Raw genomic sequence first — 27,349 nt, 5'->3', positions numbered from 1 at the left:
GAGGGGGCGGGGCTTCCTCGTTACCGCCCATCAGTAGCTGGTCAGAGGTCTAGGTGTCCCTTAACGTGATCCTGGTTCCCGATTGCACTTAACGCGATCCTTGGTTCCCGGCCCAAAGCCGATTGCCGGTGGCTTGGAGCTGCCGAGGATCGGGAGTGCGCGAGGTCGTACCCACGGCTGCAAGGAAGGTTTCCCTAGACCGAGGCGCGGAAACGGGGTGCCTCGGCCTCCCGCCCGCTGCCCGCCCGTTCTTCGCGGTAGCGAACGCCGAGCGCCCGGAGCGATGGGTGCCAACGAGGATCAGGAGGTGAGAACCCAGGACTGGTCACCTCTGTCTCGGCCCAGGTCCCAACGTGGTGCACCCGGACTTCGCACATGTCCTTCGCTCTGAGAGCCTTCATTGCCTGTCCGGATGTCCCACGTTGGTGGATCGCCTGCCAGATAGCACTGGACAACCGTATGGCCAGCAAGCATGAATGGATCACGTGAGACTAAACCTCCCGTTTCCCTTATTTGTCTTTTTTTTTTTTTTTCAACCCGAAGGTCTCCTTAGATTTTCTTGCTAAGATGAGTGTCCTTGGTCCACGACCCTAGTGCACTTGGCCATCCTTAAATCCCTTTTGTGGCTTAGCGCTTGTGTGTCCAGTTATTCTGTCTTAAAATCTGAACACCTTTAAATTTTAAAACTTGTGGTTTCGTAGAAAGGGTTGAGTAAGTAAAATCTCTGGAGAAAAATGAATGACCCTGTGTTTTGGTTTCAGTCCCTGATGCTTAGTGAAGTCTGCAGTCATTCTGTTGTTGAGTAGATATACAATGTTTTGAGCATCCACATATCAATCCTAATCTTGTAGTTTGTGCTTTGGGTTTTGTTGGTAATGGTGGTGGTGGTGGGTTTTTTTTGTTTGTTCGTTTTGCAAAATATATTGGTATAGACTCGGAAGGAATAGGTACTATAAATTATTTGTCATTTTTTTTTTTTTTTGGTTCTTTTTTTTTTCGGAGCTGGGGACCGAACCCAGGGCCTTGCGCTTCCTAGGTAAGCGCTCTACCACTGAGCTAAATCCCCAGCCCAAATTATTTGTCATTTAACTTTCTAACTCTATAATGTGTCCAGGTGAGAAAGCAAAGTGTCAACAGTGCTCGAGCACCCTTGGGCGGTTTGGTGAGTGTGGTAGAATAAGGATTAGAAGATAAATCTCTAGGTGGTCGCCTTTAATCCCAGGATTTCGGGAGGCAGCAGGCAGGCCGATTTCAGAGTTTGAGACTAACCTGGTTCAAAGGAGTAGTTCCAGAAATCCCATCCCATAGAAAAAAAATCTTATGTCGCAGTAGACTCCTTGTATAGTAGTAGAGATGTAGTAATTTGCTGTTTATTTTGACTGTGTTCCTTAAAATGTTCTGACAATGTAGATGTTAAAAGAAGCTAGGTTACAAATACTCCATAAAGGACCCCAACATCCATAGGGTAATTGGTATCTGAATATCCTGCTAAAATATTCCTGCCAGTTCATGGACTTGACTGATGGTTCATCATCATGGCTGGTAGCTGACTCCACCTCAGACCTAAAGAATCTGAGACCAAATTCCTGGCAGGGGTTACTAATTAGCAAAATTACTGTGCCAGCATCCAGGAACCTTTGATTTCAACAGTGAAGTTTTATTCTTCCTCATGATAGGTGTCTGGATCTTTGAAGATAGTTTCCTGCCCAGTTTTGAAGATGCTGGCTTTGAAAATAAAATGAAACAACAAAAAAAGAGACATCATATGTCTCCAGTTCACTTTTGTTCACTTATCTTAGTTCCTTTGCTGTCCTGATTTGAGTGTGTGAACTGAATCTCCGTTTGCTTCTGCTGAAACTGTTGCCTCACACTGTCTTCTGATTTACTGTCTGTCAACATCCCCTGAGTGCTTTATACAATAACAGTTCATCCTTCATCCTCTACTTTGATATTTAGGTATTAGATGCAATTTTAATGTAATATTTAATGTAATAATGTTAATATTTACCCTGTTAAGTATATCATAGCTTTATTTAAAAGTACTTCATCTTAATTCTTTCATTGTCATGATTCGTTTTCTCATCAATCATCATCCACACATTTTATCAAGCCTGTCTTCTCTTTTTGTTCCTGCCCAAGTTATTAATTAAAGTATGGAAAGGGGTTATGGCTGAAGTTACATTCTTGAATCCAGTTTGGATTTCTGTGTTTTTCTTTGTTGTTTTGTATTGTTTTTGTTCTGATCTGTAAAGGGAGCCTTGCTGAAATCTAAAGAGATCGAGTCTGGTGCTTTTCTTGAAAGTACACGATCACTCTGAGAAGGGGTATTTAGCTATATCTTGTAATGCTTGCTGGACCCTAAGGATTCTGAGCTCTTATGCCCTGTTTCTTTATGATCTAATCTAAAATTCATACACGGAGAGTAAATCAAGGTCCCCCTCTCTAATCTGTAGGATTAATGACATCAATCTTTTTGCAAATGAAAACAGATACCCTTGGTTTTGTTTCTCCAAGACCCTGCTTTCAGTCACTGTGATGGAGCTCTCTCATCTGTGGAACCACGGTATTGAGAATAAATCCCAGGCAGGGGTTACTAATTGGCATCTTCTCGTCTAGTCCTTCCACCATCTTGAATAGATCCTGGAATAGATCCTGTCGATTCTCTTCTTTCTTGGGGCTGTTGTATATCACTTAAGCTTTGTGTTCCTCTATAGAAATAATTAGATATAACTGATATTCTTTTCCAAACAGGAAATCGTTGTGCTTCCGTTTCTCATTTCCAAGTTTAGTGCATTTTCTATACACTGGGTTAGGTGTCCATAAGTAGAGTGATAAAAGACAAAATATTTTCAAGTTGCTCTAACCTAAATCTTTCCTCTACCGTATGGAGAAGGAAGTATGGTAATGTACTCTTCACAGGGCCTATGTGAGAATTAAGTGAGCTGATACAATATAAAAGTCCTTAGCTTCGCCCAACACCTGCCCTCAAGATGCTGTTAATGTGATCGTACTGTGTTGGTGTGCACACATATATCCTGGTTTAGGGCCAGTAAGTTAGGCCACATCTTAACTATATGTAATGTGGGTTTGAATGAGAAGCTAAGGTCTTTCTAAGCCAGGCATACCACTCAACAAAATCCATTGTTTTTGTTTATTTGTTTGTTTTTTCAGATGGAACTAGAAGCTTTACGATCTATTTATGAAGGAGATGAAAGCTTCCGTGAATTAAGTCCAGTTTCATTTCAATATAGGGTAAGACACAGCATGTACAGTGCATGCATTTTTGTGGTAATGAGAAGAATGTGGAGATTCTATAAAAACCTGGTTCTGTCTTTTCACTTGGTGCTTTAACGTTATTGCATACCCATTGTTTCTGAAACTTTTGTTTTTCTAAAAATAATTTGTTTTTATTAGTTGTGTGTGTCTCTGTGGGGGCCTACAGAGGCCAGAAAAGGGCATCGAGTCTTCTAGAGCTGGAATTACAGGTAGTTGTAAGTCACCTGTAATTTACCAAATGTGGGTTCTGAAAAACAAACTAGGATCCTCTGGAAGAGCAGTAGCAACTCACCCATCTCTTCAGCCCTCCTGACACATTTAAAAGAAAACACATCACTATGATATTGGTATTGATAACTAAATTTAGAATCTCTTGTAAAAAATACATTTCATATATTTATATGTGTATATAAATATATTACACACACACACACACACATATATATAATTTTATTTTATGTGTCTGGTGTTTTGCCAACAACTATGTCTGTGTACCACATGTATGCCCGGTGCTTACAGAGCTCAGGTGAGAGAGCATTGGATCCCCTGAGCTAGAGTCATGGACAACTATTGTGAGCTGACATGTAGGTGCTGGGAAATGAACGTAAGTCCTTTAAGAAGGTCAACCAACGCTCTTAACAACTGAACCATCACTCTAGCCTAACTCAGAAGGTAAACAAAATGAAACAAAGCAAAACCAAAAAAACAGTAAAAATCATTTTGACTTGATTATAAAATGTTAAAGGTAAAAGATATCTTAGGGGGTTGGGGATTTAGCTCAGTGGTAGAGCGCTTGCCTAGGAAGCGCAAGGCCCTGGGTTCGATCCCCAGCTCCGAAAAAAAAGAACCAAAAAAAAAAAAAAAAAAGAAGAAGAAAAAAAAAGATATCTTAGGAATTGCATGGTATTACCTTCTTAAAGAAGGCCCCCTCAGTCCTAGCTGCCTAAAGTCTGCCACAGCTGATAATGATACAGCCTCAAACTTTATTGTATACAGTGACAGAAGATGAGTTTTTATTTGTTCATTTTCTTAAGACAGAATATTATCATATAGCCCAGGATAGTTTGAATTCTTGATTCTCTTACCTTAGACTCACAAGTATAGTTAGGAAATAAACTTTCTTTCTTTCTTTTTTTTTTTTTAGGTTTTTTTTTTATTTATTCATTTATTATATATAAGTACACTGTAGCTGTCTTCAGACACACCAGAAAAGGGCATCGGATCTCTTTACAGATGGTTGTGAACCACCGTGTGGTTGCTGGGAATTGAACTCAGGACCTCTGGAAGAGTAGTCGGGTGCTCTTAACCTCTGAGCCATCTCTCGAGCCCAGAAATAAACTTTCTATAGCAGTGATTCGCACCCTTCCTAATGCTGTGACCCTTTAATACAGTTCCTCATGTTGTGATGATCCCCCCCGACTATGAAATTACTTCCATTGCTATTTTATAACTGTAATTTTGCTGCTGTTATTAATCATAATGTAAATATCTGTGTTTTCCATTGGTCTTGGGTGACCTCTCTAAAAGGGTCATTTGAACCCCAAAGGGGTGGAGACTCAGATTGAGAAGCACTGATCTACAGCAGTTCCCAGTCCCCCTCAGGCCTGACTGCCTCGTACTGCCTCTATCTGGGTAACAACTGTAACTGTTACTTTCCTTGTTGCTGGAACCAAATACCTGACAAAGCAACTGGAGGGCCAGAGAGCTAAGAACACTTACTGTGCAAGCCCCCAGCCCTGGCCTCTGTGTACTGTGGGACTTGTATTTCTCCATACAAATCACACATACACAGTAATAATAAATGCATTTAAAAAAAACAAAAGGAAGGGAGGAAGACTTTATTTTGGTTCACATCAGTGGCAAGGAAGTTGTGGCAGAAGCATCCTGTGTGAGGCTTACCCATATTTTACCCAAAGTCAGGAAGCCGAGAGAAAGAACACTTGTACCAGGTCTCACTCTCCTGACATGGATATGCCCACGAAGCGATGTCCACATTATCCTGGGTCTTCCTACCTTAGTTAACATAACCTAGAAAACCCCTCACAGACATGCCCAGAGGTTTGTTTCTGGGGTGATTCTAAGTCCCATCAGGGAACTCTTAATGACCGCGGTCATGACGGAATTAAGACCTGGCCTCTTCTGTTTTAAGTCCAGCTGCCTTCTTGGATTTTCCCAGACACTGTTACTTTTCTTTACCAAAAGGCTCTGAGGATTCTCATATGCTTTCCTAAACATCTCCACTAATGGTATCAGTTGAGTGCACTATGCAGAATGGTCTGGGTTACGTATGTTTGCTATACAGTAGAGTGAAACAGGAAATTGGAGATAGTGCGTCAGTAGTCAGAGGAGGAGAGCCAGGGTTCTGCCCCATTGGACCCTCTGTTCTTACACAGAGCAGCTGAGTAGGCTCCTAAATGATGGCCCTGTTCCCCCACCTCCTTCCCCTCACCCCGCCCCACACACTTCTTGCTTACACCGTAACACACCACCAGTTCAACATTTAAGTAGTCTTGCCATTGCCTGTTTAAAGAGGTTTCTGGGTTTTTCTTGCCCGTAGAATGATGGCTCTGTTCTTAGATCCATAATCAAAGTCCACTTTTAAAAAGAGATTAATTTTTATTTTGTGTATATGAGTGTTTTGCCTAGATGTATTGTGTGTGTGTGTGTGTATCGTGTGTTCCTGGTACTCTTCCAAAAAGAGGGCTCCATATTCCGGGGAACTGGAGTTAACTGGCTTTCGTAAGCTGCTGTGAGAGTTTTGGGAACTAACCCCAGTCCTCTGCAATAGTGGCAAATACTCTTGTTTTGTTTTGTTTTGTTTTGTTTTGTTTTGTTTTGTTTTGTTTTGTTTTGTTTTGTTTTGTTTTGTTTTTTGAGGCGGGGTTTCTCTGTGTAGCCCTGGCTGTCCTGGAACTCCCTCTGTAGACCAGGCTGGCCTCAAACTCACAGAGATCCACCTGCCTGTGCCTCCCGAGTGCTGAGATTAAAGGTGTGTCCTATGTGGCAGGTGCTCTTAATTTCGGCCAGGCAGGTCTCCAGCCACTCCTTTCGTCTTGAGCTACCTCTGCCAAACTTTGTCAACTTATTAGGCACAACAGACTGCTAAATGATCTCAGTGTCTTTCCCCCACTTAAGTATTGTCTTTAGATACGTTGTAACTCTTGTTCCTCTCTCGTCTCTTACTCATGTGACTTATCTGAGCTAAAATAACCTCTGGGACCATTTGCCCAGTCTCTGTCTGCCCTCAGTTTGAAGCAGACTTAATTTCACCTTCACTTGCTGCCTCGTTTTACTTTTAAACGCTATCCATTCTGCAGTTTTGTAAGCCATTGGGTGTCTTCGAAGACAGGAGTGGTCCTGGCTCTGTCTTTAATACAGTGAGAGCTTGGCAGTCTGTTTCTCCTAAGCCCTGATGAGGACTTGAAGCGTCTATCTTCTCTCACCTTTTACTGCATCCATCATGCCTGCGATTGACTCATGCTGACCTATCAAGAGGCCCTACGTTTATTTGATGCTGTTTCTCGGCCTCAACTTGCATTGATGCTGAGTGTAGCAGGAAGTAGGAGACTTAGTGTGAGCAGAATATAAAGGGGAAGCAAATACTCATTTGAGGTGAAATTTTTTTCTATTTTCCATTTATTTGGTGTGAGTGTTTGTTGGAGGGGCACAGGCGTGCCACAGGGCGTGTGAGTTGCTTGTTCCCTTCCACTATGTGGGTTCCAACACACAAACTCAGGTCATCAGGCTTTATTTACAGCATATGCCTTTACCCCACTAAGCCATCTATCTCACAGGCCCCGGAAGTGAAAGCTTGATTCCAGCAAGTGTTATTAACAGATGCTGAAGTCTCTAGGCAGAGGTTGCTAGGAAACAGGGTGGTGACGTAGTTTTGTGTTAGTACTGCACGGATTACTTCATTACCTCTACAGTGAAGACATTGTCCCCGGGGGTGACTCCTGATTGGACGCAGCGAGAGCCACCGTGCCACCTCTCCTCACCAGGTGGTCCATCTGAATCTGAACAGAGGAGGTCGTTGTCTACTGGGGATGTTAGTCAAGAAAACTTGCCTAGACGCCTTTTCTTTTCCAAGACAGCGTTTCTACGTGTAGCTGTCTGCCCACTCTCCTGGAATTTGCTCTGTAGACCAGGCTGGCCTTGAACTCAGAGGTCTGCCTGCCTCTGCCTCCTGAGTGCTGGGATTAAAGGCTTGCGCCACCACACCTGGGTCTGGCCTAGACTCTTAAGATCATAAAAAGACTTAAAAAGCCCGAAGGAGGGTTCTATTAATATAGACTAGAGAGATATTACAATGAATTACAAAATACCTTTAGTGGGTTTAGATTTCCGGGGTGAGAGTGGTATCAATTAAAGGGCACTCTAAGCATAGTTGGAGGATGAATATGAATAATTATTGGGTGAGATTTTTATATGTGTTGAATTCTTGGGGGCATGACGATTGTCTTTTCACTATAAAGATACCCTGAGTTATTTTCTTTTCACCCATAAATAACTAAAGACGTTGCATTACTTTCAAATGCGTCAACCAAAACCAAAGTGAAGAAAATGTTAGAGGAGTAGATGTTCATTTCTGTGCTAGAGGGAAATGACAAAGAAACGGAATGTGGCATTTAGTAAATACATACCAGTGAGCGTTTATGGTGCCAGTTTAGCTTTTCCCGAAGATTAAAGATGCTTTAAATAAAAAGTTGACAAAACAGAAGGCATTCTCAGGAATTGCTCTGCGGGGTAGGGCTACTGCACCCTCTCCCCGGCCCTTTGCTTTGCTAGTCTGTTTTACACTCCGTTTTCTGGTCTCTTCCCACTTGTACAGCATGTATCACTTGCCAAGTTCTTTGTGCCTGTTGCAATTTAGCAGTTAGAAGCCTCCAAGACAAGGTGTTTCAAATTTGTGCATAATTATTCTCGCCTACTGAGGTCCCGATTGTGTTTTTTGACACAGGGCTTCTCTGTAGACATCATATGAGCTGGCATCAAGCTCAGAGGTTCACCTGCCTCTGCCCCACCCCCACCCAGACCCTGTGCTGTCACACACAGCTCAGCTCGGTTGTCATCTGTTCCTTGTAGTTGATGTCTTATCTTCCCCATTGGAAACAAAAAAAAAAAAAAAAATGTAAAATGTATCCTTAGCATTGAAAAGCCCGCAGCAGAAATGGCGGCTTCCTGGAGCAGGATGGGACTAAAGCAGAAGTCAGAGCTGTTCATAGTCCCCTCACCCTTGGTCAGCTCTACCCAGTACCTTGTAACTTCTCAGCATATTATGCCTCAGATTTTGAACATGAGTATTGGAGAGAACCACCTCATAGATAGTAATGTGGTTCTCCTGATGACTTTCCACAAGCCTAAGACTCCCTTTTCTTCAGATAGGTGAAGACGGCGATCCCAAAGCCTTTCTAATAGAGATCTCCTGGACAGAGACATACCCCCAGACGCCTCCGGTCATCTCTATGAACGCCTTTTTTAACAACACCATGTGAGTAGTTTGGTTTTCTGGTTTTCTCAGCGGCTTCCTTTTCTTCCCTTTTCCTTGCCCTTGACAATGATTTCTCTGTATCGCAGCTCCTCGGCTGTGAAGCAGAGTATCTTAGCCAAGCTGCAGGAAGCAGTAGAAGTGAATCTCGGCACGGCCATGACCTACACGCTGTTCGAGTATGCTAAAGACAATAAAGAGCAGTTCATGGAGAACCATCATCCCGGAAGTTCCACAGTGAGTGCAGTTGGTGCCACAGATGGTTCTGGCCTGGGCGTGTCGGTTTTATTTTTTACTAGTTGGTTTTTGAAAGTTAGAAGATTTTGTGTTTGCCATGAACAGAGAATGACATTTGGGTTAAATGAGACCAATGAATCTTGGCTTTCCTCTATTGAATGGAGAGAATGCCATTGTGAGCTGTCAATTTTCATTCTTCAGCAAAGGTTAAAATACTTCTAACCATGGAAATTGAAGCAAGGCATAATAGTGTATGTCTTTAATCCCAGAGCCAGGGAGGCAGAGGCAGGTCTGTGATTTCTGCCAACCAGGGCTGCATAGTAAGGTGCTGACGGAGGAAGAAAGGAAGAAGGAAGGAAAGAAGGAAGGAAGGAAATGGAGGGGGGAGGGAAGAAGGGGGAGTCGGTCTTGTCATGGTTCTATTGGAGACTTATATGGGTTCCAATCCTCCTGTACTACCTTTTTAGCCCTATGACTTCGGTCAGTTGTCATGATCTCTGTGTGCCCAGTTTCTCAGGGTTATGTGGGTTATAATAGTGTTTACTTTAGACAGCTGTGGTAAGGCTCAAGTAAATGATCTATATAGTCAGAAGTGAGCCCAAATATGTTAAAGATTTTCTTCAGGGAACAAGAAGATCTAAGGGGGGATGTATGACGTCTCTAAAGAGGCACCAATAGTAACAGCAAGCCCAGTGGTTTAGACAGTTATGTTGGACCCTCAGATCGTCAACATAACACGGAGAGTCAGACTCCTTCTCCTGGTTCAACTGCTATCCCAGCGTTGTGTCCTTGAAAATGGGAGCAAGGCTGGTGGTGCATGAGGAGCCCTGGGCCACTGAGTGATTAGCAGCAGCAACACTTTTTTTTTTTTAAAGATAATTTTATTTATAAGTACACTGTAGCTGTTTTTCAGACATATCAGAATAGGGCATCTGATCCCCATTACAGAAGGTTGTGAGCCACCATGTGGAGCTGGGAATTGAACTCAGGACCTCTGGAAGAGCAGTCAGAGCTCTTAACCGCTGAGCCATCTCTCCAGCCCCAGCAGCAACACTTTTACTTTGTAAATTTAGAAACCCACCATTCCCTTCAAGATGTATCCGTGTTCACTCTAATCCAGTAGGTTTTCAGGTACGAGTCTAAGATCTGTTTCTGTTCTTGTAGACGCCTATAGCCAATATCATCTCGGTTGAAACTCCCAGCGCAGCCCCATCAAGTAAGAAAAAAGACAAGAAAGAACAACTTTCCAAAGCTCAGAAGCGCAAGCTGGCAGATAAAACAGGTTTGCATTTGCTGTTTGTCTTGGGTAACACGGGACGTGGGTTGGTTTACTGTGCTGCTTGCTATGATTAGGTTTACGTTTGTTTTGTGTTCAAAATAGAGTTTCTCTGTATAACAGCCCTGGCTATCCGATAACTCACTCTAGACCAGGCTAGCCTCAAACTCAGAGATCCTCCTGCCTCTGCCTCCGGAGTGCTGGGATCAAAGGCGTGTGCCACCACTTCCTGGCTAATTCTGTAGTGTATTCTTGGAGCATGTGAATCAGAGATCCATTGGTCACAGTATAAAAATACTGTATTTATTGCTACTTTGAGAGAATGACTCACAAAGCAATTACAAATATTCTCACTGAGGGGCATTAGAAAAATAGACAAGGCACGTCCTACCTGAGCACTGTAGCATGTGGGATTTTACTTGCCCGTGTACTTGTAAAAGCTGTGTGAAATAGTTTCCACTTGAGTCTGGCACATCCTTCTATCTTAGCATAGTTGTTTAATTTTTTTTCCCCTATAATTAACTTGATTATACAATAAGTCTTCAGAAAAGAATTCCCGTGTATATGAGAACAGACTCCTCCAGGAAAGGATTATAAGCTTCAGCTCCAATCAACAGCTATGTCTGCTCCTTCTTCTTCCTCTTAGATTGGCAAATGGGCATCCATCTGAATTTTCCCAACTAGGGAAAAGAAGAGTGTTGTTGTATGGACACACACATTTACATAAAGGTGTGTGCGTGTGTGCGTGCCTGCATGTGTGCGTGCCTGCGTGTGTGCGTGCCTGCGTGTGTGCGTGCATGCATGTTGCTCATGGAGTCACAGAAAGAGTGTTGGAGCCCCCAGCCCTGGAACTACAGGCAGATCCTGACATGGGTGCTGGAAACCAATCTCTTATCATTGAGGGGCAGCAAGTGCTTTTAACTGCCAAGTCATCTCTCCAGCCTCTGCCCTGGGTTTTATGGAGGGATCATAGGTTTATTTTTGTTTAATGTCTGTTGATGGTAGAATAAAAGAAACTAATATTGCAGTAGTCCTTTCAACAATTTTGAAATTGTGCTATAAAAGACCCCACGGGATGTTCACCCGCATGTCAGGAAGTGGTAAAGTGTACATAGCTGAAGGGAAAAAGAAATTAGCCATGGCATTCTGTTTTCTAGAATTCTGGTTATTGTCATTTGGAGCATTTTAGCATCTGTAGCAGTCACCCCTCATGCCTTACAGCCTGTGGTCATTTTCATTAAACAGTGTCTCCCCCACCCCAACGCTTGCCTCTTTGATGATGCCCTACTAAGGTTTAATCACCCTATTATGACAGTGGAGGAGTGTGTGACTGAGAACGTTCATGCTAAAGAAAACAGGCTAGCCTGTGCACCTAACTGATGATCCAGCCGTGTGCCGAGTGACTGTGACTTAGATGCTTACTGGCTGGTCTGACATTTCCATCAGGAACCGGGCTCCTATAAGAATTGCCTTTCTCTGAGAATCATTAGTTTCTAAATTATTTTCTGGAAAGTTAATTCAGGTCTTATACATATGCTTGGGGCCACAGAGTTCAGAACCTTCCAGATTTGGAATATTTTCATAGTTCCTGATTGAGCAGTCATAAATTCAAGGTCTAAAATGCTCCAAAGTCTAAAACTATTCAAAAACTTTCAGATTATAGAGGTTTTTTTTTTTTAATTCATATAATCCATGTTTCAAATGTGAGTTTTTTTTAAAGCTTCATAAAGTGAGACATGCAGCCTTCAGGAAGAGTAAGAGAAGGCGTTTGAAGTAGAAGAATTGTCTCCCTTTCCTTTGCGCACACCTGTCTCTGTGGACACATGAGTATTTGTGTGGGGATCAGAGACCAGCTTTTGTGGGGCCCAGGGATTGGACTTGGGGGTCAGGCTAGGCAGCGCGTCCCTCACCTGCTGAGCCGTCTTGCTGGCACTAATAGTGAAGACTTTTTAAATAAAATGTCTATTTGTTAAATTGTTCTTTGACTTTGAATATTAAAAGATGAAAACATGGGCTGGAGAGATGGCTCGGTGGTTTAGAGCACTGACTGCTCTTCCAGAGGTCCTGAGTTCAAATCCCAGCAACCACATGGTGTCTCACAACCATCTGTAATGAGATCTGATGCCCTCTCCTGGTGTGTCTGAAGACAGTACAGTGTACTTACATATAATAAATAAATAAATTTAAAAAAAAATGAAAACATTTTATAAACCATGCTTTTTTCCTTTTTTTAATTTTTCTCTCATGCAGTACACCTGATTGCATTTCTTCTCCCTCCCCAGTCCCTCCCCTGAGCATCTCCTTTCTTCCCGAACCTCTGCCCTTCTAACTCCCTCTCAGTAAAGAGCAGGCCTTCCAGAGACATCAACTAAACACTGCATAACAAGCTACAATAAGGGGCTGGGGATTTAGCTCAGTGGTAGAGCGCTTACCTAGGAAGCGCAAGGCCCTGGGTTCCGTCCCCAGCTCCGAAAAAAAGAACCAAAAAAAAAAAAAAAACAAGCTACAATAAGATCCTACATGTTCTCACACCAAGGCTTGAGGAGATAACCCAGAAAGAAAGGGTCCCCAAAGGTTGGCAAACGAGTCATGGACAACCCCCGCTCCCACACAGGAATCCCACAAGAAAACCACGCAACACAAGTATAACATATGCAGAGAACCTAGATTAAACCATGTGTTTCTATATGAGGCCTTGTGAGCTTTGTCCCAAGCATTCTCAATCGAGCATTGGTTCTCAGCCTTCCTAATGTTGCAGTCCTTTAATACGATTCCTCATGTTGCAGTGACCCCCAACTCTAAAATTATTTCATTACTATTCCGTAACTGTAATTTTGCTGCTGTTATGAATAGTAACGTGAAGATCTGATGTTTGATCTCTGTGGGGGTCGTGACCCATAGGTGGAGAAACGCTGCAATAGACTGAAGCTCCTTTTGAAGAACGTCAGATAATGTTTTGTCAGAGCATGGCCAAGCTATATAGAAGTTAGCTTGCAGTCCTCTTAGTCCTGAAGCCAAACATTTGTCGACACATTCTCTCCTATTCAGAGCCAAGGGCCCAGGGGAAGCAGGACTGCACCTGCGTGGGAGCAATATGATGTCAATCGCACTGCTTGCTTTTTTGGTAACAGGTTTCGTCCTGAGTGGATCTGGGGTAAATGTAAAAGGGGGTGTGTCTCGGAGACTTTGCAGCTACCTCCAGGATGGGCCTTTAAGGTCACAAAGATAACATTCGTGGTGTGTGATGTCAGCTTGCCATTGACCTGTTCAATGCAACAGTATAAAAAGTATTCTTTGCTGGGCGATCAGTTCATTTACAACTAACCGACCAGATGTAGTAAAGTTACTGATTTTGTTTTCCAGATCACAAAGGGGAACTCCCTCGAGGCTGGAACTGGGTTGACGTCGTGAAGGTATAGCAAACTTACACTCAAGCCTTCAAAGTTGTTAAAACTTATTGCCATCAAATAACAAAATGTGTATTTTTCATTTTTCTTCCTGCTGCCTTCGGGACTTTCCGGATGTCTGTTCACACTTTTGGATTCAGCATGTAAGTATTCTTGAAGTCTTTACGTTCTCTGTTTCCTTCCTGTTAGGCGTTCTTTCTCAGAAGTGAGAGCCCTGGAGCTGGAAGCTTGGCTCTCGTCCCTTTGCTGCGCTGTCAGCCCAGGATCAGTTTCTGTAGAGCAGATCTGTGTGAATCCAGCCACCTTCTGTTGCACTAGATCATAAAGAGAGCTCAGTAGACGGAAAGCAGCCCCATTCTAGTCTTCATTAGAAAGTGTAGCTATTACTGAGGGAAGAGAGATAGCTCTGTCAGTAAAGGGCCTACTGTGCACATATGAGGCCCCGAGTTTAGACCTCCATATACATAAACAGCTGGGTTCAGTGGCGTGCATTTAGGGGTGAGAGACTGGCCAAGTGCAGAATTCATTACCCAGCAAGCCTTGCTAAATTGATGAGCTCTAACTTTTGTGGGAGGCCATGACTAAAAAAGTAACGAGGAAAACAATCAAGAAGGTCACTTGACTGGCATCGTGCACACACTCACACAAACATGTAATACATACACACACAAACATGTAACACATGCACACACAAACATGTAACACATGCACACACACACGCACATATATACACGCAAATGGTTGGGTTGTTGCATTATAGGTTTATTATTAGTTTTATATGAATGAATGTTAGTTTTAATTCTAAATGCAGCAGCTGTAACACGTTTAAAAACAGAAAGTCTTTAATTCCTTCAATATCCACAGGATATTTAGCAATATCCCTGTGTTTGGGAACTTTTACCCTTCATGGTGCCATAGTTTCCCACAGTATTCTTCAAAATTGTTTTATTGCATTATTTACCATGGGTGTGGAGACCCAAGGACAACTTGGAGGAATTGGTTCTTTCCTACCCTGTAGGTCCTGGAGACTGAAGGGTCGTCTGGCTTAGCAATCATTTTCTTGGCCATTTACAAGTGTGTGCATATGTGCCTGCTTGTGTGTACACCATCTGTGTTGGTTGTGAGCTGCCCAATGTGGGTTCTAGGAACTGAACATGGGTCCTTCACAAGAGCAGCAAGAGCTCTTAGCCACGGAGGTGTCTCTGCAGCCCCGGCTCCCACGGTATTCATCATGTGGTATACAATGGGATTGATCTGTGGTGATGGGTGGTTATCCTATTCAGAATCACGTTTGTGTGGTTTGAGAATTAATCAGTTTCTCCCCAAATTTGCCAACTCTTCCTTAAGATTTTTACCAGAAAAAAAAAAAGCAGATTTAAAATTTGTTAAGTTATGGTTTCACACTTAAAGTTTAAGAATTGTTATCTGTAAGGTGGCTTATTTTATTAAAGCAATTTTTTTTATTCACACAAACACACGTCTATGCATAGCACACACATACACTACATGTACACTTTTTTTAAAAAAAAATCTAAATTTATGGGGTTGGGGATTTAGCTCAGTGGTAGAGCGCTTGCCTAGGAAGCGCAAGGCCCTGGGTTCGGTTCCCAGCTCCGAAAAAAAGAACCAAAAAAAAAAAATCTAAATTTACAAAAGGAAGAATTCACCTTTTGGTCTGATGATATAGGTCTCCATCACCATGAATATACACATTACAGGTAAAGACACTTGGTGTCATGCCTGTTGGCCAGAGTTCAATCCCTAGCTCCCACTTGGTAGGAAAAAAGAACTAAGTCAGAACAAGTGCTCCTTGAATCTCCACAGACACACCTGGGCACACTCATGCACCCTCACATGCGCATGTGCACACACCAATACACACAATAATGTGTAAATTTATAAAACATAATAGTTTATCATCTATTGCTGCCCCGCTTTGTTGTATTGACACATGCATGACATGGTGTCTGAGGAGTTACAACCAAGGCCAGCAGAGTCAGATTGCCCCGGGTGGGAGCCTGTTCTTCTGCCCCGCAGCCAGATGCTTTAGGACAACTGTATCTCAGGTCTCACACTTCTAATAAAGTGTGATAGAAAAGAAGGCTCCTATGGAGTTAATGTGTTCACCAGAACACTTAGAACAGCACTAGTTACCGAGAAAGCACTAGACATTATCAATATAGCATGATTCGCAGACTATATTATCAGCAAAAATATCAAGCCTGGGCGAACAAAATGAAGCCTATGATAGAAGACGGAATAGAAGAATGGCATTCATTTAGCAAGCTACCTTTTATAGGCTCGGTTCGGGTTTGATTTATTCTTAGAAAGCTGCGCCAGATCTTCCCCCATATAACCTTGCTCTGCTGAACCCAGCTTTGGGGTTGTTTTTTATACCCGTTGGAAGTAACTTCACCTAGGGTTAGAAATGGTTACATATAGAAACAGTTACAATTTAAGCTCCCATGACTTGATCTGTCTTTCCCATTACTTATTTAGTTTTGATTCTGATTAGAAACAATGACTCAGATACTGCAGATTGTCTCCACTTAATACTTGTATCTTTTTTTTTTTTAATCAGTTAAGCAAATCTGGCTCTAAAGATGACGAGTAGCAAGCCCCTGCACCAGGGCGAGCGCAGCCCGGCTCAGCATCTCTCCTTCCTTTAGTTCTGGTACTGAGTGGCTCTTTACAGGACATGTTCTCTTGTGTGTGTCTTGAAAAAATATAAGCGGAAGGTTCATGAAGGGGTTTGGTTGTAGTAAATTTATCTTCACAAACTCGCCTTAATAAAAGGTCAAAGTGTAACTTGTTCAGAGTACTTTCTGAAGCTGTCGAGCATCATCGCCAGTGGATGGCTCCACAGAGTGAAGTCAGCGGTCACTTAGCCATCTGACCCAAGCCATGTGATCATTTCTAAAGGCCAACAAAAGCATGTTTGAACTCTCAGTTCAGCAGAGCCCAGTTCCAAGTCTCTGGCATCCGAGGTGTGACCCATACTACAGCGGCTCGCCTTTTGCCTAGGTAGCAAAACGTAAGTCGATTCAGAGAAGTCTGAGTACGGGTGTTGAGCTTTATGTGACTCTGTAGTTGCTCTTTATTTTCAATAGCGAATTGCTTTTCCTAAATAAATTGATAATTATGTATCCTTTTAGATTGGATGCAGGTGTGTGATCATGAAAGCTTTCAATTATGTGAATAATAAAGGAATATAAGAAGAAAATTAAGGGGGTGGGGAAATGGTTCAGTCAGTCAAGGGCTTGCTGTGCAAGCCTGGGGACCTGAGTTCAGATCCCCAACCACCCACACAAAAAACCGGGCCTGCACCTGGAACCCAGAGCTGGGGAGGCGGAGACAGGAGGAGCCCTGGTGCTTGCTGGCCTGACAGTCTAGCTGAATCTTTGAGCTCCTGGTTCTGGTAGAGAACAATAGAGGAAGACATATAACATAAATCTCTGGCCTTGAGGGCAAGCACATGTGCATACACCCATCTGCACACAAATACAAATACCAGGTACACTTGCATGCACGACCGTACACCACACCAAACAAAGCAAAAACAACAAATTTGCCAAATACTTTAGGAAGCATTTGAATAAGTGCTAGCTCTTATTTAAGACATTTCTCTTTGCTGCATAGGTCAGGATGAAAGTAAAAGATGCCTTAATATTTAATTTTTGTACTGTTGGAGACAGTGGTTTTAATTCCTAATATTTGCTATTGTGATGTTTTGTTGTTTGGTAAGAGGTCTTTCAGTGGAGTCAACATTAAACACGCTTTGAATCTGGAGGGGCGGTGCTTGGTTCTTGTGGGGGTTTTGTTTTTTTGGTAGGTTATTTTTTTTATAGTGTCTTTTCAAGTATCCAAATGTGTTTCCTAATCTCTGTGTCTTTTTAATAATATATATCCAATCTTTGACATGCTGAACTATTGTTATACATGCTTGGTTTTTAAAATCATTAGGAAAGGAAACTCGCTATAGTTTTACTAGAACAGGTATTGGGGTATTGGTGTGTGTGTGTGTGTGTGTGTGTGTGTGTGTGTTAGTATTACAGTGGTTGTGTGTGCTTCCACATTCTTAGAACACCAAGCTTCACTGTGTAGTTTATATCAGGTTTTAAAGACCAATCAACTTTCAGAGACGTTACCTAAGCATAAGAGCAGATGTATGTATGGATTTCACAAAGTTACCCCTTGGCTCTGGTTAAATTGTATGAGCTGAAAAGTAAGTGTAGTCACAGTGAGAGAGTTTGCTCACACCTGTAGTCACAGTGAGAGTTTGTTCACGCCTGTCTTGTTTTCTAGACAAATATTGGAGAAGCCTAGACTACAACAGCTTTTCTTTGAGAGCTTCTGTTTGTGCATTTTCATTGTCATCTTGATTTGTTTTTTTCTTTTCAAGAAACATTTTGTAATAGAAAAAAAGTACTTTGTTCTGTTCTAAAGGTCATTTCTCTGGTTCTCTGGTCAAAGTTATTGTGGTTCTTAGATTGCAAACAATAATGCTAGTTAAATGCCAATGAACTATTTTTACTCTTTTCTATGAAATGTATAGATCTCTGGGGCAGACGGTGGTAATGCTATCCCTTGTTACCTTATAAACACTTGAACATTTGCATCAAAAATAATGCTGGTCTGATAATGCTCCCAGTATATTTTCTCAAAGTCTGTTTACTTAAAACTGTGTGTGATGACGTGACTGATGAGCAATAAAGTCTGAATTACAGTGACTTTTTCTATATGTTTATTTCAAATCACTTCAGAAAGAATAACTTTTAAAATCTTCAGTAAAATTATCTTTCTTATGGTGTGAGATATGTGCTCCTGCTGGGAACCATTCAAAGAAGAAATATTCAAAAAAAAAAAAAAAAAAAGCTCAAGAGAAAGTAAGGAATACCCAAAATAAGTAGATGGAAATTGCAATGGAAGTTAAAGCAGCTTGCGCTTCCGGTCAGCCTAGTACTGGAAGCTACGCACACCTGTCTGCACATTACTAACTCAGACCCATTGTCCAGCCAGGGCCCTGAGTGAGAGGCCCCACCCTGAGCTTCTGTTCTGATGGAGGGCTAGCGATACACAAATACATATGCTATCAGCACACGCTGCATCCAAGAGTTACCACACACTCGGATCCTGTAACTTGTCTTTTACTATCGTGTGGGTTCTTTCTTCCACCCTTCTCCACCCTTTCAACTCCCTAACGGTAGATAGGGGAGAGAGAAAGGAGAGAATGGAGAGGAAGTGATGTAATGTTAGGCTACTTCCTGCTGGTTAGGGTCTTCTAGTTCCTTGGGGCAAGTTTGATCTTCACTATCAGGATATCTAATTTCTTCCTTCTTCTTTGAACACCACTACTTAACAAACCGTGACCAACAGCAACTAATAACCAACCTTTCAGGGCTGTAGCAGCTATATAACCTTCTGAAAAGTTTCCAGAATTCCAAACGTCACACAATCACAGAAACTGTCTGCAGCAAAACCACATATCTGCCAGAGCACAAGGCAAATCACAGTCATCCGCTGTGGACAATCTGAAGCAGCCCCATATCCAACCCCTGGGATTAAAACAAAAACATAAAATACTTATGCATTTTTTAAAGAAACCAAAACTCCAAAATTCTCCCTACAGGATTTCAGCCCAAATCCTGCCCCTTAGTAATTGTTATCCCTTGAGTATGAAATGACCCCCCACAGGCTCATGTGTTAGAACACATGTTCCCCAGCTGGTAGCGCTGTTCGAGAAGGTTGTGGAACTTTTGGAAAGAGGAACCAGCCTAGCTCAAGGCAGTAGGCAAGGCTGGAACTGTGGGTTCTCTGGACAGGCTCCCAACTCCACCCCAAGCTCTCTGCTTCATTTCCACTGTAATGAGCACATGTCTTCATCCTGTCACCCCTGTGCCTTCCCCACCATGAGACCATCCCCTGAATCCTGAACCACAATGTCTTCTTCGTCAGTGTTGTTGGGTGTTTGTCATTGTGATGTCAAGGTTACTAAGGCAGTATGAAAAATACAAAACAAACTTTCACATAAGATCTTACTAAAGGCCTTAGCAGGTAAAGGTGCTTACCTCTGGGACTAGATCAGTAAAAAGAGAGAATTGATCGTTCTGATTGCCACACGCTCTATGATACTTCACCACACACACACACACACACACACACACACACACAAAATTAATAAAATATACTATTTAAAAAGAAAAAAATATTAAATGACACCCAAATTACAAAGGTATGTGGGCATATGATAGAAATGAACACAAATCTACTCTAGAACAACCACATTCAACACGCAACTCCAGATAGATCCACATAGCACATGGATGTCTGCCCAGCGTCAGGTATCATGGGCAGTTTCCCACAAGCACCGTCCTGTAAGAACCTGACGAGCAAAGCTTGAGGACTAAGAGCCACCAGGATATAGTGGCATTCCCACACCCTAAGTATTTGTTTCAGTAACTTACCATTTTTATTTTATGTACATTGGTGTTCTGCTCCCATGTACGACTGTGTGAGTGTTTCAGATTCCCTAAAGCTGGAATTACAGACAGTTGTGAACCATCATGTCAGTGCTGGGAATTGAACCTGGATCCTTTGGAAGAACAACCAGTGCTCTTAACCACTGAGCCATCTCTCCAGCTCTACTCCTAAGTATTTTAAATTGCATATGTTTCAAGAAACTTAAAAATCAAGCAGGAATGCCCTATACAGAATTTGTCGGTGAAAAACACAATCACTGAAATTAACGTGCAGGAGGAGGTAAGTCAAGCCAGATAAATACCCTGTTGAGTGAAACTAATGCTAAACCTCTAATTTAGATTTTTTTTCCTTGTAGATTTCAGCATTAAAACTTCATTCATCCCATATCATTTCTTCACTGGCCACGACAGGTTAGATTAATTGGATAAATCTAACCCCAGTTTCTGCTGGGGACTAGAGATGTGCCCAAACCCACACTTTATTTCTTAAGACAAGTATGCAAGATTTGGGCAGTCTTTCCAGAGGATGATGTGGTAGTCAGAAGAACAATAAACTGAGACTGTGTGTGGTGGCTTGAGCCTTGTGAGTTTGAGGGGCAAAAGTGGTTCATGCCTTGAGGGGCAATGGCAGTAGGATCTCGGAGAGTTTGAGGCCAGCGTGGGCTACAGAGAGCCTGTTTAAAAATAGAATGTTTAAACTCCCATTATTGGGGTTGAGGATTTAGCTCAGTGGTAGAGCGTTTGCCTAGCAAGCGCAAGGCCACCCTGGGTTCTGTCTTCAGCTCCGGAAAAAACAAAAAACAAAAAACAAAAACTCCTGCTATTGACAGACTCCTTTTTTTTTAACATAGAATTTCCACAAAATTAAAAGCAATAGGAATGACGGTCTGGCAAGGCTGTGTCTTAGAATTCAGTGTTTTGCTACAAAATCCAGAGTGCATCTTTCAAACTGCATTGTTTTTGTACCAGCATGCCCTCTACCTTTCATGGGGTCGCTTTCTCTGTGAGAGCTTGCTTGGGTTTCCGTGCTGGTGAGGGTGGTGGAGGGTACCGGTCATGACGTCAAACTTATTAGGTGAAAATGAGAATCTAGAAGCCACTGACTGTGAAGATGCAAAAATGTAAAAACCTAATTTGCCTCTGGAGCACGGAGGACTTTTATTGTTCCCGATGATCAAGTAAGGAAAGCCACAGCACTGCCCGTAAGAGTGGGACTGGGAATGGCTTTGTACACGGAACAATGACAATGCTCAAGGAAGGATTGTTGTTGATGGGAAGAGTCCAAGGGGTCATCTCAGGCAAAGGCATATTCTTTTTTTTTTCTTTCTTTCTTTTTTCGGAACTGGGGACCGAACCCAGGGCCTTGCGGTTGCTAGGCAAGCACTCTACCACTGAGCTAAATCCCCAACAAGGCATATTCTTCTAATGGTTCCGATCTCTAACAGATGAGGACCAAAAAATCAAAAAAATATGTTTTGTTCTCCCGCTGTCTCCGTTTGCTGAGTTTCCTGCACGAATCTGGTTTCTACAATAAATTGTTCTAATGGGACAATGGCCCAGTTCAAACAGTCAGGAAATGGCCTCACCCTGCTGTTTTTTCCACTTGTGATTCCAGGTCTCTGTGATGTAGCAAGCTGGGGTTTAGCCTGCTGAGGCTCTGACCTGTAGGCTGTCCTTTCTTCTTTCTTTAATAAAAGAAGCGTTATCTTAGAAAAGTAGGAAAATATCCACGAGAAAGATACAAATTAAAAACAATATTATTTATTTATTTATTTACTTACTTACTTACTTATTTTGCTGGAAATTGAGCCTCGGGCCTTATGCATGCTGGGCCATTGTCCTACCACTGAGCTTTGTCCATAGCACATGTATTTAAAACATTCTGCCTGAAGCTGTGTGAAATTCAATGTGACCTTGCTCTAGCCTCGGCACCCAAAAGGAGAAGGAAGAAGAGGAGGAGGAAGAGGAAGGGGAGACAGGACAATGGATAAGAGTGTGTTCTGCTTTTTCAGAGAATCAAAGTTGGGTTCCCAGCAGCTGCACAGGGCAGACTGTAACTCTAGAACCATGGGCTCTGTCACCATCTTCTGGACTCCCTGGGCGCCTGAATACATGTGGTACACTCAGACGCACAAACACAATGAACAAATAAATCTTTAAATATTTATTTTATATGTGAGAACATTGTCGTTGTCTTCATATACACCAGAAGAGGGCATCAGAGCCCATTATAGATGGTTGTGCGACACCATATGATTGCTGGGATTTGAACTCTGGACCTCTGGTGGAGCAGCCAGTGCTCTAAACCACTGAGCCATCTGTCCAGCCCACAAATCTTTTTAAATATTATGAAGGATTGTAAAGCACAGAAATGTATGGAGAAAGGCCTTCAGGGCAGAGTCACGGCTCAGCAGTTAAGATTAAGAATGTTTACTGCTTTTGCAGAGGACCGAGGTTCAGTTCCCAACATCCCATCAGACAGCTCAGAACTACGGGGAACGCCAGTTCTGAGGAATCTGCTCACACTGCAAGGTGAAGCTGGACGGCCTGTGAGTTTTTTTTCTTCAGAAGACCAAAGGTATTCGGGTTGCCTGTGGCCAGGCTCACTTAGGGTCATGGACCCCTGTTAAGCTTGGTTACGTTTAGACCCCTGTCACCTGGGGAGAGTCACCTTGAGACTCCTTCAGTGGATTACACAGTTCGCCCCCACATCCTTTGACTGTCTTGTCTCCTCAGAATCCTTTTCTGGATATCTACTATTCATTAGTTTTCCATTTCACTTGACAAATGCCCTCCAAAGGCATTTAACTTTTAAATTGACAAATGTGAGTTGCTTTCATTAAAATCCCCCGGGAATAACTGAGAAGTTATGGAGTCTGGAATGTAGGGATTTCTGTCCATCTGCTGAAAGAAAAGCCTAATTCCTACCACATGCTGACCAGTGGCGTCTGCTCAGTTGTCCCTGAGTGTCAAGATTTTTCTTTCCAGTTTAAGTTTGAAAATATTGCTTCATTAAAAGTCATACACGGCCTGGTGTGGAGGCACACATCTTTAATCTCAGCTCTCAGGAGGCAGAGGCTGGCAGACTACTTGAGTTCAAGGCCAGCCTATTGTAGAGAAAGAATTCCAGGCCAGTCAGGACTAGCTACATAGTGAAACTCTGTCTCAAAGTCATCCATCAAGTTTCATCAAGACCTTTCTGCTGTGTGCCTCTTACCTCCATTCCCACTCCAGGCAGATGATTCTGTGGCCCTTGTCTGTGACCTTGTTCACTGTGACCTGTCTTGTGACCTTTGACCTGGCTATTGCGTGTGCTCCAGGAAGTCCTCTTCAGGCTCACACACCTCAGGTTTGAACTGACAGCTTTGTATCTCACTGAATGAGGAAGAGACCCTGTGGGGCTTCAACAGAGGTGTGATCGTGTTTGAACAATGCGTTCTCTGCTTGAGTGACTGAGGCAAAGAGAGAGGGCAGGGAGATCTAACACGGGGCAATTGATGTCGGATGGAGAGGCTTCTGGTTTTAGACTGAGAGGAACACCGACAGAGCTTGTCAGTGGGAGGGAAAGGCAACAATGATTTCTAGTGTTTGACACTGGGCCACTGGGAAATATATGCAAATATTAAATCTCCCTAAAATTATACTGCCATGTTAGATAATCCTAGAATTAACTGATTGGTTGGTTGATTAAACTTTCGATTCTTCCCTCCCATCCGATGAGATTAGGAGTGTACACTACCACCAACTGCAAATAATTTTTCTAAAAAATCCATTTATTTCATTTTTGGTGTATGAATGTTTTGCCTATATTTATGTTTATATATCGTGTGTGCTTGGTGTCATTGGCGGCCATAAGAGGGTGTCAGACCTCCTAGCACTGGAGTTGCCAATGGTTATGGGCCACCACGTGGGTTCTCAGAATCAAATCTGAGATCATCCAGGGCCCTTAGGCCTTATCTTTATACCCTCAAAGGGATTTTTAAAGAAAGAGAAACCAAAGTCTTTTTTATTTTGGTTTTGGTGCTGTGGTTTTTAATTTCGTTGTTGTTGAGACAGGGTCTCACTATGTAGCCCTGGCTGTCCTGGAACTCACTGTGTAAAGCAGGTTGGCTTTGAACTCACAGAGGTCCACCTGCCTTTGCCTCCTGAGTTTTGGGATTAAAGGTGTGTGCCACTACTAGCTAATTCATTCCTTCCTTCCTTCCTTCCTTCCTTCCTCCCTTCCTTCCTTCCTTTGTATGTGAGTTCACTGTCACTGTCTTCACACACCAGAAGAGGGCATCAGATCCCATTACAGATGGTTGGGAGCCACCATGTGGTTGCTGGGAATTGAACTCAGGACCTCTAGGAGTGCAGTCAGTGCTCTTGACAGTGAGCCATCTCTCTAACCCTACTAGTCAATTTCTTAAGGCAAACCAAACACACAGACTAACTAGAAAAAAAAAAGTCCTTGCTGAAACAGCCCAACAACGGCTTAGTAAACACATTCCAAAGTGGCACAAAACTAAGTAAGATCATTTACAAACAATAAATAAGCAAAATACAGATTGAAAGCCGGGTGTGGTGGGTGGGTGGCAGCCTGCCTGTATTCCACAGCCACATGCACGTAAGCATCATCATAAACAGAGCTGCCATTGGGCCCATCCCACAGCACTTGGAGTCAAGGGGACTGGTTCTACCACACTGAGCTGCTACGCTGTCACGTTCTGGTTCATCATGTCTCCTTCCGCAACGGTGACACATCCATTCATTTGCTGGCCTAGTCATCTTTCTTTGGAGCCTGGTTACTTCTTACCCTTCTGTGGGTTGGAGTCCTCCTCTTGATGAGAATAAGGAGCACCCCCGAAACTACTGGCTGCTCTCTTAGTTCTCCCTGGACAACCTGCCTCGAGGTGGCTCCACCCACAGGCCAATCTAATGGTGGCAGTTCCTCCACTGAGGTTCCCTGTTCCCAGAAGACTCTGGAGTATGTCTAGCTGACAGCAATGAACCAGGACAGCCTAAGACTAGCCCTGGAGACTACAATAAATGTCAAGGTGGGGTAGACTGGGGAGCGCGCTGGGGGAAGCAGCTGAGCTGGGGGGAAGCAGCTCAGCTCAGGGGAGTAGCTCAGCTCAGGGGAGCAGCTCAGCTGGGGGGAGCAGCTCAGCTGCCAGAGCTCTTACACAACATGCATGAAAGCCCTGGGTTTGATTCAGCACTGCATGAACCAGGAATAGTGGTTTGTGCCTATATAATCCCAGCACTGGGGAAGCAGACAGGAGGATCGAGTTTCTAGTAGCTCCACAAGTTCAAGTCCAGCCTGGGGTACAGGAAACCATGTGTCAAACAACCAGGAGTAGGGGGTTATCAGTGATAGAGTTCATACCCAGCAAGCTATAGGGCCTGAGACTGATCCTCAGTTCCAGAGGGGAGTGAGGGGGGACAGGGACAGGGAAATGATAGAGAATAAATACTCTTATCACCTTTGTTCTCCAGCTCAAATATCCTTAAATATCAATATCAGGGATTGCCCAGTCTATAAAGTCTCACCTCTCATACTGTATAGACATGTAAAATGAGAGGGAAAAAAACCATACCTTCCCAAGTGTGTTTGCTTCCAAACTGGTTCACAACCCATTGGTTATGAAGCAATTGGGTCGAATGTTGGCGGCCTCTTTTTGAACAAAAGAGAATGGATGTCGTATACGTTCCAAGACTAGACAGTGTTCTATGAGATGCCAACTTGCGTTAGAACCCGTAAGTGGCTCTGTAAGGGTAGGCCGTAGTATAAAATCCCGGCGTTCTATGGAAAACAAATCAAAAGTCACTTTTCTCAGCCTTAAGTTGCTACCTGGCTCGAAGGTGAGCAGACTCAGACTGTATGACCTCGTGTGTATCCCTAGTGCTGCTTAGATGGGATCAAAAGTATCAGAATCAGTAAGGATGAACTCTGACAAATCAGACAGCCAGCATCCTGAGAGCCTTGCCCGCTCCAGCCTCCAACAGATGTAGCAGGATAAAAGTCCCAAGAGTGTTCAGGCTGAGATTAAAGCAAACAGAACAAGCATCCAACACCTTAAATTGTCAGCAAATGGGTTCTGCATAATTTTATTTTTCAATATGGAGCAAAATCATGTACCCTGTGGAAGAAGCACCCCGGGGATTCCTTTCCTGCACTGCAGAACTGGCTGTGCCTGAGTCATTCTGATTACGTCAAGCTTTACGGCAGAACACAGGCTTTGCTACCGTGTTGAGTCGGTCATTAAAAACAGAAACAGACTCCTCCTCTTCACCCATGTGCAAGAGAAGCATCATTTAGAAGCAGTTGATTATCGGGTTCTAATTTCGTATTTGTAAACTGTACCCCTCGGGTGATTTTCCTTCTCCAGACATGGTGACTTCTTTCTTATTACTGCTGAAACGCTGAGCTTCCGGGTTCCTAGAAGACCTGCCACCCGCCTGGCATTTCCAGATATGCTATGTCTTAGACAGTGGGCACAGATCTGACTGAAAAATAAATGTATGTTCAGATCTGACTGCCCTGGTTAGTTGTCAACCAGACAAACTAGAAGAGGGAAACTTCAATGAAGGAATCATCACCATCAGATTGGCCTGTGGATGGAGGCACCCCTGGGCAGGTTGTCCTGGGAGAAATCAGAGGTGAAAGGTGAGCAGGCCAGCAAGCAGCAGCATTCCTCCACAGTCCTGCCGAGTTCCTGTCTCCAGGCTCCTTGCCTTGAGCGTTTGCCCTCTAGGATGGACTTGTAACCTATAAAACGGAAACAACCCCTTTCCTCCCCGAGTTGGTTTTGGTCAATGTTTTATCACAGCAGAACAAAGCAAACTAAGATGTTCTTTTTCTTAGGCTACTGGGCTAAGGTAGTTTTTCTGGCTGTTTAAAACGCCTTCCCCTGCTGGGAACTCTGGTTTGGTTCTGTTTGAATGGTTATTGGTTGACTCATTGGACTGGTTCCATCAACGATCTACAAGTAGATCGGGAACAGGAAATCTGTGGACAGATCCCTGTGAATAGAAGCCTGTATTTTAGTTTGTAAAACTGCAAACACTGAGAGCTCCCTCCCAACACACTCCCGTCTCCCGTTGCATGCTCTCAGCACCCAGATACTATTGTTAACCCCCCAATTTCCTTCTCTGTGCCCTCATCCTCTATAACCCCTTTGTCTATAAAAGCCCATCAATGTCT

The 27,349-nt window shown here is 43.1% G+C and overlaps 2 protein-coding genes across 6 annotated transcripts; one reads left to right on the top strand and one right to left on the bottom strand.

The window, feature by feature from the left end:
- Erich1 (glutamate-rich 1) overlaps positions 1-27,349 on the bottom strand; it is a gene marked incomplete at its 5' end in the record, with an annotated part of 52,793,804 nt that overhangs the window by 30,829,431 nt on the left and 21,937,024 nt on the right.
- Rwdd4 (RWD domain containing 4) lies at positions 33-18,414 on the top strand. Of its 6 annotated transcripts, NM_001034994.1 has the most exons (8): positions 75-307; positions 3,172-3,252; positions 8,658-8,767; positions 8,854-9,001; positions 10,166-10,283; positions 13,641-13,690; positions 13,825-13,827; positions 16,266-18,414. In NM_001034994.1, the coding sequence occupies exons 1-8, from the start codon at positions 284-286 to the stop codon at positions 16,296-16,298; spliced, it is 567 nt and encodes a 188-aa protein (NP_001030166.1). In that variant the 5' UTR covers positions 75-283; the 3' UTR covers positions 16,299-18,414. The 6 variants fall into 6 exon arrangements, with proteins under 6 accessions (XP_087445123.1, XP_087445120.1, XP_087445119.1 ...); XM_087588997.1 differs by lacking the exon at positions 13,825-13,827 and having other exon boundaries at positions 33-307; positions 8,662-8,767; XM_087588994.1 differs by lacking the exon at positions 13,825-13,827 and having other exon boundaries at positions 33-307.

Source organism: Rattus norvegicus, chromosome 16, assembly GCF_021556685.1.
Source record: "Rattus norvegicus strain SHRSP/BbbUtx chromosome 16, alternate assembly SHRSP_T2T, whole genome shotgun sequence".
In the NCBI taxonomy this organism is placed as follows: Eukaryota; Metazoa; Chordata; class Mammalia; order Rodentia; family Muridae; genus Rattus; species Rattus norvegicus.
The sequence above is the reverse complement of the archived record's forward strand: the minus strand, read 5'-3'. Positions and strand labels throughout refer to the sequence as shown.